The following is a 12,698-nucleotide window of genomic DNA, read 5'->3' on the forward strand; positions in this document are numbered from 1 at the left end:
TCTCTCTCTCTCTCTCTCTCTCTCTCTCTCTCTCTCTCTCAGCTTAGCTGTATTTCCTGGCTTTTCTAGATCAAACCCAATTTGACCTTGATAGACAAGGGAATCTGTGGTTAGAAATCAGGTTAAAGGGGACTGACATAAATCAAAATTGGAAATTCGACAGAGTCAGACAAGCACTGTGTGTTTAGTATGGTTAGGGGGAGCTTACTGGGACCCCTCAAAGCCCTCTTGCTAACCTAGCAACCAAGACAGATCTGTGGGCTCCAGCATGTGCTTCTTTCCCCAGAGAACCAGTGCTCAGGGAGGCAAGGCAGGGGGTGGGGGCTGTGATCCTGGCTCGATTCCTTTCTACTTCCCATTAGTGACAAACGGAAATTGATGGGTTGCCGTCTTAACTGCTCATTTGGTGGTGGTAGTAGTGGGGACCTCGAAGCAAATGCTAGATAACTGTGGGCATCTTATAAATTAAGCATCTTAAGGATAGGAACCGCTTTGCATCATCACCAAGCAGAATTAAATTAGATTTTGTAGTTTCTATAGAAATGAATGAGGAAGGGAGGGAGGGAAAATCTTGTTTTTTAATGCCTTTTTTTTTTTTAAAAAAAAAAAAAAGCAGGCAGAACAAGGAGTTGAGTGCAGAGTGAGGGGGGAATTAAATCACCTCTCCACATTTCAGACGTCCATCAACAGCCATCGCTTCTCATGGAGAAATATGGCCGTGAGAAAACAGGAAGGACCAACTGGAGATCTACTGTGCCCGCCTCTGACGAGTGATGCCTGGTCTGGCTGTGGTTTGAGCTATCAGCCTGCCATTGCCCATGCCTGGACCTCCTGACCATCACCAAAGTGCCAGTCGTACTCTGGTGCCCTTAAAGCCAGTCCTCATTGTGATCCAACCATTTTATTCTACATCTGCCTCCAGCCTTTCAATTTCACGTTGAAGATCCGGGTCCTGCTGGGCATGGTGGCAAGACCCCTTTAATCCTGGCTTTTAGGAGGCAGAGTCAGTCAGATCTATATGAATTCAAGGCCAGCCGGGTCTACGTAGTGAGTTCCAGACCAGACAGGTTTATACAGTGAAGCTTTATCTCAAAAGAAAAAAAGAAAAAAATCCAGTCATGACCATAGCGATTCTGCTCCACCCACCTCCAGTTAGGGAAGAAGGACTCACAGTTATCTGCATGTAACCGCCCACGAGAACAATCACCTAACCTGACCCCGGAGGTCCTGGTCTCAGGAGGCTTCTGTTCAGCCCACAAGAATTTGGGTATCTGATGTCACACTTAACCCATGTCCCACATACACATGTCCACATGTCTGACCTCTACCACCCTCCCACCTGCGCTTGTGCTGGAGTAGATAGTGTTTTCCTCTACCACCAGGTCCCAAGATCTAGAGTCTTGGCTTCCAGTGGTCTGGGCTTTACTCACGGCAGGGAGGAGGCACATGGTTCCCACCACCCATCCTGACTGCCAGGAGTAGAGGCGCCAGGGGTGTAAGTGGTAACCCTGCTTGTTCTCAGCAACGAGGACAAAGAAGAGGCTGAGGTGCCTTGTCTTCCATTTCAGAGCTACGCCATGGCTAGCAGATAGCAACTCAAGACCCTTCCCAGCAGGTTGGACTAGAATCACCAAGCAGACTCCTGTCTTCATCCAAATTGTCAAATACAACCTTAACACCAAGTTCTAGATGTTTCTTTAACTGATCAGAAGAAAGAGGCAACCAACTGCTTATCTCCGGTCCTGGATTTGGAATCCCTATGGCCTTTTCCACCTTCCTCCGTTACTAACAACTGGCCCTTCACATTCAGGACTGAACTTGTCATGAATTATACCGGGGAGTGAGCACCATTTTATTCTAGACACTGGTGGAGTCTGGCAGGAAGGACAGATGGGAGCTGTCAGCACGGGCCCCCTCATCACCTCCACATCCACATCTGTATCTGCCTCTGCCTCCACCACCTCCATGTCTGTCACAGCCACACTCAGGGAGAGCAGGGAAGCATCCCACAGAGCCTATGAAGTAGAGACATCTCCTCTGTGTACACTTAGGGTAACAATGAGACTATCACCCAGAGCCAGCCTGTACTTACCGATCCTCAGGGAGTGTGGACTACAGGCCACCATCAAGAGCCAAGCAGGAAGCAGCACCAGAGGAGCGGAGACACGGGGCATCTTCTATAACTCCTCATGGAGCCCTCTGCTGGTCTGGGCATGACATAACGCTGCGAGGGGACAGAGAGAGCAAGCATGTGAGTCCTAACCAGGCTAGGTAGTCACCTGGTCCAACCCAGTGACAGAGGCTCCAGAGAGCATGCAAGAATCTAAGTAGGGAGAGGTGACAATCCCTCCAGGAGAACTCCTGGAAGCACCCAGGAGAGATCTGTGCGGGCAGAGCCCTGGAAAGCCCCCGATGTACAGAGGGCATGCTGCTCTAACAGGCTACAGGATACATCACACCCCACTTTTCTTTATAAGTCTCTAGTTAGGAATCGAGAACTTTGGTTTGTCCTAAGGAATAGAAGCCATGGCTAAGCAGAAGAGAAGCCATGAAAAGAGGTATTCCCTTAGCACATGGGATGGGTCCAAGTATCGCTCCCCCAACTGCCACATGTGTGGTTTTACAAGGCTTCTCTTTGGCTCAACACAGCTTCCTTATTTGTGTAAATCCTACTAATTCCCTCTTGATAAGCTGATCCGAGCACCACAAAGGGGAAGCTACCTTATAGAGGCTTGTCCTAAATGAGAAGCTACATGCATGTCACTTCCTTCGTGGCTAGGTTCAGAGACCTTTTCTCCCAGCAAATAGAGCTCACAAAGGGACGCATCTCTGTGGTTTGTGCCCCTGCTTCGGCTGCCAGATGCACTAACTAAGCTCTTCTCATATCCTTCCTCCACCTCCTCACCTACCTGATATCAAAATTGAAGTTGTCAATGGGCTGCCCCTCCCCAAAGCAGCAGGCTCACTCACCCATGACGTCTTGATTACTCTAAGACTCTGTAGCATCTGTAGCAAACCAGTCTGACCTCGTGACTAGGATGAAAGTGGGGCCCCAAGCACCTGCACATTTAATTCTGGATGCTCGAGGATAGGAGAAAAGTATTCAAATGTTTCCCCTCCCCACCTGATAATCAACAGAAAACCAGTCAAGAGCCTTGAACAGATACTAACTAATATAACGAGTGGGCTGTGCACATTTGCAAAGATGCTCAGATCTACTAGCATCAAGGAAGCACAGTTTTAAGCCACATTCTTTACCAAGTATTAGCTGGGACATGGCACAACTAGGTCTCCCACACAGCATGAGGGAACATAATTTATGTACGTGTGTTGGAGAACTGGTCTACCTGAGCTTTTCACACATCCTCACGAACCAGAAAGTCCACTCCTTAATACTTCTCCAATAAAAGTGTATGTATGCTCACTAAAGGTATGCCTAGAATGTTCACAGCAGCAGTCTTTGTATTTGCCCAGACTGGAAGCTACCCAAGTGTCCAGCAGCAAAATGGAGAAATGTACTGTATAATCATACAACTTGGTGTGATAAAGGCACGGACATGAATAGCCAACTGCTACATGTAACAGCACAAATATTGTCATGTACATAATACTGAGAAAAATTTACCAGACACAAAACTGCATACAGTATGGCTGTAAAGTGTAAAAAGTGCTGTGCAATTCACAATTCAGTCAGTGACAAAATGTTGTCACCAAAATGATGGGTTAGAAGCAAGCAGCACCTTTAAACTTCTCTGTGGTTTGAAATTGACAGTCAGAAAACAGCTCCTCCTCGAAGTGAGTAGCTGAGGAATTTGTCAGAGTTCAGTGCTGGACAGACAGAGATGTGGAGAGGCTCAGAACCTCTGGTAATCAAACCAGAAAGCAAGAAAAAGCACAACACTGACTGGATGGAGAGATAGCTCAGCCAATAAGGTGCTTGCTGTATAAACATGAGGACCTGAGCGTGGTAGCCAGAAACCACGTAAGAAAGACGGGAGCAAGTTTGCAACCCTAGTCTAGAAAAAGCAAAGACAGGCAGATCCCCGAGGCTCACTGGGCAGCCTGTCTAGCCTACTCAGCAAGGTCCAAGAAAGTGCTAGACTCTGCCTCGATATGCAGGATAGACACGCAAAGAAATTATATCTAAGCTTGGCCCTGCCTCCAGTCATGTGCACATGCGCACTTGCACATTCATGAACATGCACACATAAGAGAGGGAGAGAGAGAGAGAGAGAGAGAGAGAGAGAGAGAGAGAGAGAGAGAGAGAGAGAGAGAGAGAGAGAGAGAGAGCCCACAGAGCCTTGCAACAGAGAAAAACAAAAGGAGATATATGATGAACGATGAAGACATAAGGAAGGCAGAAAGGCAGTCTGGATTTAGCTGTTCTGGGAGCTGCCAGGTATGCTGGCTCTTCGAAATGCTCTTCCTGTCTCAATACAGAAGGCTCATGCAAGAAATAGGGAACCATATCGAGAAGGTTGCAACCAACCAAGCTCCTGCCTGGAGAAACCAGGTTTCCACATTTTCCTTTTCCCTAGAACTCACAGAACTTATTACCATACCTCCCAGCCAGTCTCTGCCTTGCAATTCCGAGTGGTCCCAGTAGAATACTATTGAAGCAAGTGCATTAAAAAAATATATATATATATATATATATATATATATATATATATATATAGAGAGAGAGAGAGAGAGAGAGAGTAGGATTTGGGTCAGAGACACAAAAAGAAATGAAGTCTCTATTCCCTTAAGACTGGGAACTCCCAGCAGGCAGTCAGAGAGGGTCAGAAGATGAGGAAGTGTGCAAATTTTCACGTAGACCCTGGGCCTTGCAAAAACACACTTTGGAAAGTGGGAGCTTTGCTGTACTCCATCCAATACAGTCCATTGCCCTGACCTCCTTGGGCAGCCCCAGGGGGAATGCCTGGGGCCCAGATGCCAGGAGAGCTCAGCCTCCATCTGGCCTTGGAAACACTTTGAACTAAGCTATCCAGGGTAAGCTCGGGCTGAGGGAAATTTGCTGTTTCATATTACTGTGTTCCAGTAAGCAGGGAAACAAAACTATCCCAGCCACCTTGCTCCCAAATCACTCCCATAATCAGCAAGAAAGGGAAGATCTGGGAAAGGAAGGGAGACTAACCTCAGCTTCAGCTCTCTGCAGGGACCGTGGAGCTGTAAAAGACCCAGGAAGAGAAACAAACTGGCTGGGACAGTGAGGTCCAGGGAAGACATATCTGCTTCAATATTGTCACTGAGGCTCTCGTGTTTTTATGACTTGTTTATATACAAACTCTTCCCTTCCTTTTCTTTTTTGTCTCTAAATCTTCAGTTATTTGGAGCAGGGATTGACTGCTCCTTCTCTGCCTCTCCTGACAGTTTATTCTCACATTCTCTCTCAGTGTGACCATCGCTTTCTACATTTTGTTCATTTTTCTCCTTTCATGTTTTGAATGCTTTGACTTTTTTCTTTCCATTTTCCTTTATTTCTTCTCCTAATTACAATGCCCCATCATGCCATAAAATGTTACTGTTTATATTACTTCCATCACCACCATTCCTGTTGCTGCTGCCAAGGTTGAGAGTTGTGGGTGTTGAGTTTTTTGATATTTTTCCTACCTGTTGCTATTTTCCTTTCACTCTTCTCCAGACTGGGGGTTAATCATAACAGTAAATGCTCTGCTGCTGAGCTACACACCCATCCCAGCTAAGGAGTCAAGGCACCTTATTCTAAATCGAAACCCAATCCTTGTCTAATTTCAGTGAATACTTCAATGCAACACAAAAGGTTATATAAAGATGTTCATCTGAAGACCAGGATTCAAGTAGGCACAGATGCTATACATTTAAATAGCAGAAATAAACAAGAAAACATGAATAAGATATCTATGAAAAACTACAGTGTATGTCATTCCCATATATATATATATATATATATATATATATATATATATATATATACCTTTAGGCGTATTGATAGCAAGATCAGAGGACTAATGACTGAAGACATACCTCATATACTTCTTCTGTCTCTAATATATCTGTCTAATACAATAAAAGTACCCTGCTCTTATGAGACTTACAGAGAAGATTCAACCTACATATATGTGTCCTGACAGCATATGCATTGTGTCAAAACAGACTAACCTCTAACCAAAAAAGTAACAAGGAAACTATAATGTAAAATTCAGTTGAGAAATGTTCAACATTTCACAATAATCCGCTACCAAAGGATACATCAACAAGAGATCATTTTCCTTAAAAAAAGACTCTCACATAAAAGTATAAGAGCTATCTATCCCAGCATATCCTCAAGTCTCAACATAAAAATAAAAGATATATGAAAATAAAACACCAAAACTCCCCCCAAAGCTCATAATCTTATAGCAACTGACTCCAAACATAATGAATAAGATGAAATAGTAGAATGGAGAATTTTACAAAATGACTTTTTAAATACCAATGAGTTCCAAGAAAATACATAAAAAATAATTGGACCAATTAAAGAAGGCAATAAACAATGTGAATCAGAAGTTCAAAAGACAAAGACTTTACAAAAGAATTAAACAGAAATCATGGATATGAAAATCCCATTAAGCTAAATTTAAAAATTCAGTTGAAAGCCTGACCAAAAGACTAAGTCAATTAAAAAATGAGATTTTCAGGAGCTGGAGACAATACTGACAAGTGAGAACACTCAGAAAATAACAATTTTTAAAATGTAGAAATTATGAATAGAACATGCAAGACTTTTGGGACATAATTAAAAGACCAAATTTTTATAATTTTGATGTGAAGGTAGGTGATGAGATACAGACTGAGAGCATAAAACCTTTTCAGTTATATAATGTCAAGAAACTTCCCAAATCTTAGAAAAGATACAGACATACAAGAAAAGGATGTATTTAGAAGCCAAAACAGACAGGGCCAGAAGAGAAGCTAGCCATGTTACAGTTTAAAAGCAAAGTACAGAAGAAAGAAAGAATATTGAAAGTTGTCAGCAACAAATACTAACCCATTCTAAAGGAAAAACTATTAGAATAGCTCAAATATCTCAACAGAAACTCTAAAAGCCAGGGAAAAAATAGGATGATTTATTTCGACCATAGAAGAAAACCCCACCAATCTAGATTACAATATCCACCAAAATTAACCTTCAGAATAAAAGAAAATATAAAGATCCTTTAAGGTAAACAAAAGCTAAAAAATCCATGACACAAAACCAGCACTGCCGAGGATATTTCAAGAGGTTTTACACACAGTAGAGGAAGATAAGCATGACCCCAGAAGCACAGGCAATAATAAATCACTAGAACACTAAATAAGCAAATGAGAATTAGAATCACTCATTAGGGAAAAAACAATAAAATAGTAGAAATTGACTTATATCTTGCTATTAGAATTCCAACATCAGTGGTCTTAGTTCTCATTAAATACCATGGGCAGGGTAAGTAGGTCAGAAATAAAGACCAACAGGATGCTGCCTGTAAGAAACACACCTCACTGGCAAAGACATAAGAAGACTGAAAAGAAAAGGATGAAAAAATGATATCACAGGCAAATAGAATCCAGAAGCAAACAGAACACAACAAAACATTTCTGCCTCCAAAATTCAGGGAGACAAAAAAAAGTCACTACATATTGGTAAAGAGAACAAATATGTCCAGAAGATATAATAACAATAAATATATGTGCACTAGTTATGAATACCCCCTGTTTTGTAAGACAAACACAGTTGGAGAAGAAATTGCCAATATAATAATAGTGACTGACTTTGGTACCTCCATGTTCATTAACAGCTATATCCTGCAACTCTCCCCCCACATATGAAATCAATGAGAAAACTTCAAAGTTAAGTTTTATTATAGATCAAATAGACTCAACAGGCACCTACAGAATGTTACATCCCAAACTCAAGGATATGCATTCCTTTCAGCAATTCATGCAGCTCTCTCCAATGTAGATCATATTTTAGGTTGCAAAACAATTCTTGACTGATACTTAAAAAAAAACTACTTTTATTTTAATAATGGAATAAAACTGGACCCAACAGCTAGAGAAACTGAAGAAGCTCTATAAAGATATGGAAGTTAAGAAATATACAAAATAAGGAGAAAAAAAAACAAAATTAATAGTATCGGGGACAACAAAGGATGTATAGCAAAGTATATCACTGAAATCTGGAGGGTTCATTAGGAATTACTTTGAAAATGTACACTCCAATAAAATGAGAAATCCAGAAAGATAAATGTAATTTCCAGTTACAAAAGACCTACCAAAGCTGAATGAAAAGAATATAAAAATCCCAAATACAGTAATAATAAGGAACAAGATGGATTAATAAAAAGGCCTCCAGACAAAGAAAAACCTAGTGCCAGATGATTCACTGTTGAGATCTGTGAGACACATGGGACAATGGAATAGAAGATCCAGAAATACACACAAGCGGCTATGGCCATCTGATCTTTGACGAAGCTGACAAAAGCTGATGTCGTTAAGACAGCTCCCTTAACAAAGGATCCTTGGTAAACTTCAGAGCTACTAGACACTGAGCTCTATCTCTTACTCTGAGCCAAAATCAACTCAAACTAAAATCAAAGACCTAAAATTCCCAAATAACTGGAGAACTTGAGAGAGAACACTTCAAACTGTAAGACTAGGCAGATTTCTAAATAGGATTTTAATGGCTCAACAAATTATAACAAGAAGTGACAAACAGGATTGTATCAAACTAAAAAGATTCAGTAAAAAAAAAAATCAGTAGAGACAGCCTACATAATAGGAGAAAAAAATTGCTTCCTATTCAGCCAAAAGAGAACTAATATCCAAAATATACAAAGAACTCCAAAAAATGAATGCTGAAAAAACCCATATGATCCAATCAATAAGTGGGCAACTGAACTAAGCAGATATTTTTTAAATGGCCAATAAATACTTGGAAAAGGTTCAACATTTTTAGCCATTGAATATAATTCAAAACTATACTGAGATTCCATCCCATGCTGGTCAGAATAGTTTTCTTTGAGAAAAAAAGCAACAAATAATGACAAAGATTCAAGGGAAAGATGCATTTTTGGTGTAAAAATAAATTAGTAAGTGCAGGCTTGGGAAATTAGCATAGAAACACAACTTTAATTCCAGAACTTGGGAGGCAGAGGCAGACAGATCTCTGTGTTCAAGGCCAGTTTGGTCTACAGTGTAAGTTCCAGGATAGCCAGGGCTACACAGAGAAATCCTGTCTCAGAAAAAATAAAAAATGAAAGAAAGGAAGGAAGGAGGGAAGGTAGGAAGGAAACTAAAAATATAACTTACTGTCATCTATGACTTCTTGGTATATACCTGAAGGAAATGAAGTTAACATACACTGGAGATCCCGGCATACCGGGGGTTATTGCTGCACAATTGACAATAGCCAAGTTAGATAACTGTCCTAGGTCCTGCCAGCAGACGAATGGATAAAGGAAAGCATACGAAAACACAGCAGAGTATTAGTCATCAATAGAGAAAAAAATTATGTCGCCTGTGAGAATGGATAGAGCTGAAGATCATGATGCTAGCAGAAATAAGCCAGACTCAGAAACACAAGGAATACCCGTTTTCTGTCTTATGTGTAATCTAGAAGTAAAGACGAGGCAGAAGTAGATGGGGAACTCTTAGGGAAGAGAAATGGATAAAGGTGAAGGGGAGAGAGAAAGAAAGGATGACAGGAGTGGAATATGCTCCAAGTAGGTTATGTACAGGTATGAAATCCATTATGTTATAAAATAAATAACCATTTGAAACTCTCTGCTCCGGGTAGACACTGCCCGGGGGCCTTCTGCAGAGCACACGATCCATCCGTTTTCCACTCGGATGAGAGTTAGACAGATCAGATCCATTGTGCACTTTTCCTTAGGTGTGTTAGACTTTAGAAGTTATTGATTTTTCATGGCACCCCACATTTGAACACACACTCACTCTTCCCATCATGCCTTGCAGCTTTCCCTGCACATATTCCTAAGGGGTGTGTCCATATGTGTGTGTGTGTATGTGTGTATGCCCGTATCTGTGTGTCTCTGTGTGTTTGTGTATGTACATATATGTGTATGTGTGTACATGTGTGTATGTGTATGTATATATGTATGTGTGTACGTATGTATATGTATGTGTATATGTGTGCCTGCGTGTGTCAATATCTGTGTGTATGCATGTCTGTATCTGTGTGTATATGTGTTTCTGTGTGTGCTTATGTCTCTGTGTGTGCCTCTGAGGCTGTGTCCTGTAGCTGTGTCTCTGTATCTGTCTCTATGTTTCTCTGTGTGTGTGTGTGTGTGTGTGTCTGTGTGTGTGTGTGTGCATGTATGGGTGTCTGTGTGTGAGTGTGTCTCTGTGTGTGTATGTGCCTGTATCTGTGTGTGTCTGTGTGTCTCTGAATGTCTTTCTGTGTGTCTGTCTCTATGTCTGTCTCTATGTTTCTGTCTGTGTGTGTCTCTTTATGTCTCCGTGTGTGTTTATCTCTCTGTTTCTGTGTCTTTGTGTCTATATGTGTGTTTGTATGTATGTGTATGTCTGTATGTGTCTATGTGTGAGAGTATATGTGTATATCTGTGCCTGTGTGCAGGTCTGAATCTGTGTCTTTCTCTGTGTATGTGTCTGTGTGCCTGTATGTATGTCTATGTATGTATGTATGCATCTGTGTATATATGTATGCCTATGTATATCTGTGTGTATATATGTGTGTGTATGTCTCTGTGTTCCTGTATATGTCTGTGTATGTCTCTGTGTGTATGTATATCTGTATGTGAATATATGTCTGTGTGTGTTTGCCTATATGTGTCTGTGTGTGTCCATATGTCTGTGTATATGTATACCTATGTATATGTCTGTGTGTATCTCTGTGTGTCTGTATGTGTGTGCATGTGTGTGTGTGTGTCTATGGATCTGTGTATTTGTCTGTCTGTGTGTGTCTCTTCCCCTCTGCACATCCCTAGAATCAGGCCCTCCTCTGTGAGCCAGCACTGCATCCTGTGGTGACTCAGAGGCAGCACTTTCCTCTCTGGCTGATGCTGCCATAAGTCTCCAGCTGGGATCTCTGTGAGCCTCCTAAGAGCAAGGACTGTCCCCAGCTTTCTGTGGTGTCCCCAGAGTCCCCACATAAACAGTGGATGCATGGTGCCTGTTTGTTCAATGAGCATCAGGTCTCAAATGGCCCCCTGCTGCAGGAAGGCAGAAGAGGATCCAGGAAGGAGCAGAAGACTAAAGGAACTCCAATGATAACAAACGAGGCCCGGAATCTGTCCTTTAATTCTTGATGTAGTCGGTAGTTTTTCTCCCTGCTGTGACAAAATACTTGCCAGAAGTAGCTTAAAAGAAGAATCTGTTTAGCTCATACATTGAGAGGGGAGGTCATATCAGAGTTCAGAGTGGCTGAGGTGCGCTACTGGGATTCCCCATATCCCAGAAGAGAGGAAGCAGAGAACTCAGGTTAAAAGCAGGGCCAGGCTGAAACCCATGATCCCCACTCCCCAACAACCCACTTCCTCCAGCTAAGTTCTATCTTGTATAGGTTCTACAAGCTCTCTAAACAGCAGCACCACCCAGGTACCAAATGCTCAAACACATTAAGCCAATGGGAAACATTTGGCATGCAGATCACAGCACTGGGTGCTGGTACAGAGACAGATTAAAGCAAAGCCGGTCTCAAGGGAAGCCTGGTCCTCTTACTTATTATGATGGTGATGATTCTTTCAGTGACTGGCTGTCTCCACACTGGCATGCAAGCATGCCTAAGCTAGGGTTGTGTGTATGCACCGAGGACTCCAGAAGTAGACAGTTCTGCCTACTTTAAGGAACCTCATGCAGTTTTAGCAGAAGGGGGGGGGGTTCCTGATTTGGGAATTTAGGGGAGTATGGTGCTATAAACACTTGGATCCTGGCTTCTCCGGCCCTAAATTATTCAAATATTTTAATCCAGCTGCTAGCTTTTTAAGACTAGATCCTCTGCGTGACAGAGTAAGGCCAACACCTCTATCTTTTGTAGTTTTTACAGAAGAACTGAAAGTTCCAGCTTTCTGCTCTTCCAAGGTAACAGTTGGAGGGAGACGGAGGGAGAAGCCTGCAGCCCTGGCTCTGGGTGACCTTGAGCTAACACTCAATCTTCTTGGATGCAGCCTTCTGATGGGTTACAGAGCTTGTTTGGTGGATGGACTCTCCCAACACTTGGTGGAGGGCTGCAAAGCACTGAGCCTTCCACTCATGGGACAGGTGATCCTTTCCACTCTTATAAGGCCCACCAGATACTCTCTCACCATTGGGCCCAGGGTTAGGGGCTCCCCAGACCTTAGAAATCATTGTTCTGGAATGTGGTCTCTAGGTTCAGGCAGATGTTGGAGCCAGGCACCACAAAAGTCACACCTGCATGAAGTGAGTGTAGTTCTCTCATCAAATAAAATACACAGGATTAATCTGACACCTACTTAGCTGTCTGCATGATAATTACCATGACGGTTGCTGCTTAGGCATAAATGGAAGGCATTTGATGTAAATGGCTGTATTCAGTATTGTTTTAATACAGTATAACTGGATCTGGATTTTTAAAGCTCCTTCCTTTTTGACAGTTCATTTATCCATTCGACAATATTTACAGAATCTGTAAAGTATACCAGGCATTGTTCTAGAACCTGGGATACAGTTGACTCATGGAGCATTATTGGAAGTACTGT

The 12,698-nt window shown here is 42.2% G+C and overlaps 1 protein-coding gene across 1 annotated transcript in view; it reads right to left on the bottom strand.

The window, feature by feature from the left end:
* Grik4 (glutamate ionotropic receptor kainate type subunit 4) overlaps positions 1 to 12,698 on the bottom strand; it is a 417,019-nt gene that overhangs the window by 281,664 nt on the left and 122,657 nt on the right. The window contains exon 3 of the mRNA XM_021205965.1: positions 2,093 to 2,224. Within this exon, the coding sequence (XP_021061624.1) occupies positions 2,093 to 2,174 (82 nt within the window). The 5' untranslated portion in view covers positions 2,175 to 2,224. The remainder of the gene's footprint in view (positions 1 to 2,092; positions 2,225 to 12,698) is intronic.

This window comes from Mus pahari, chromosome 10, assembly GCF_900095145.1.
Source record: "Mus pahari chromosome 10, PAHARI_EIJ_v1.1, whole genome shotgun sequence".
NCBI classification, from domain to species: Eukaryota; Metazoa; Chordata; class Mammalia; order Rodentia; family Muridae; genus Mus; species Mus pahari.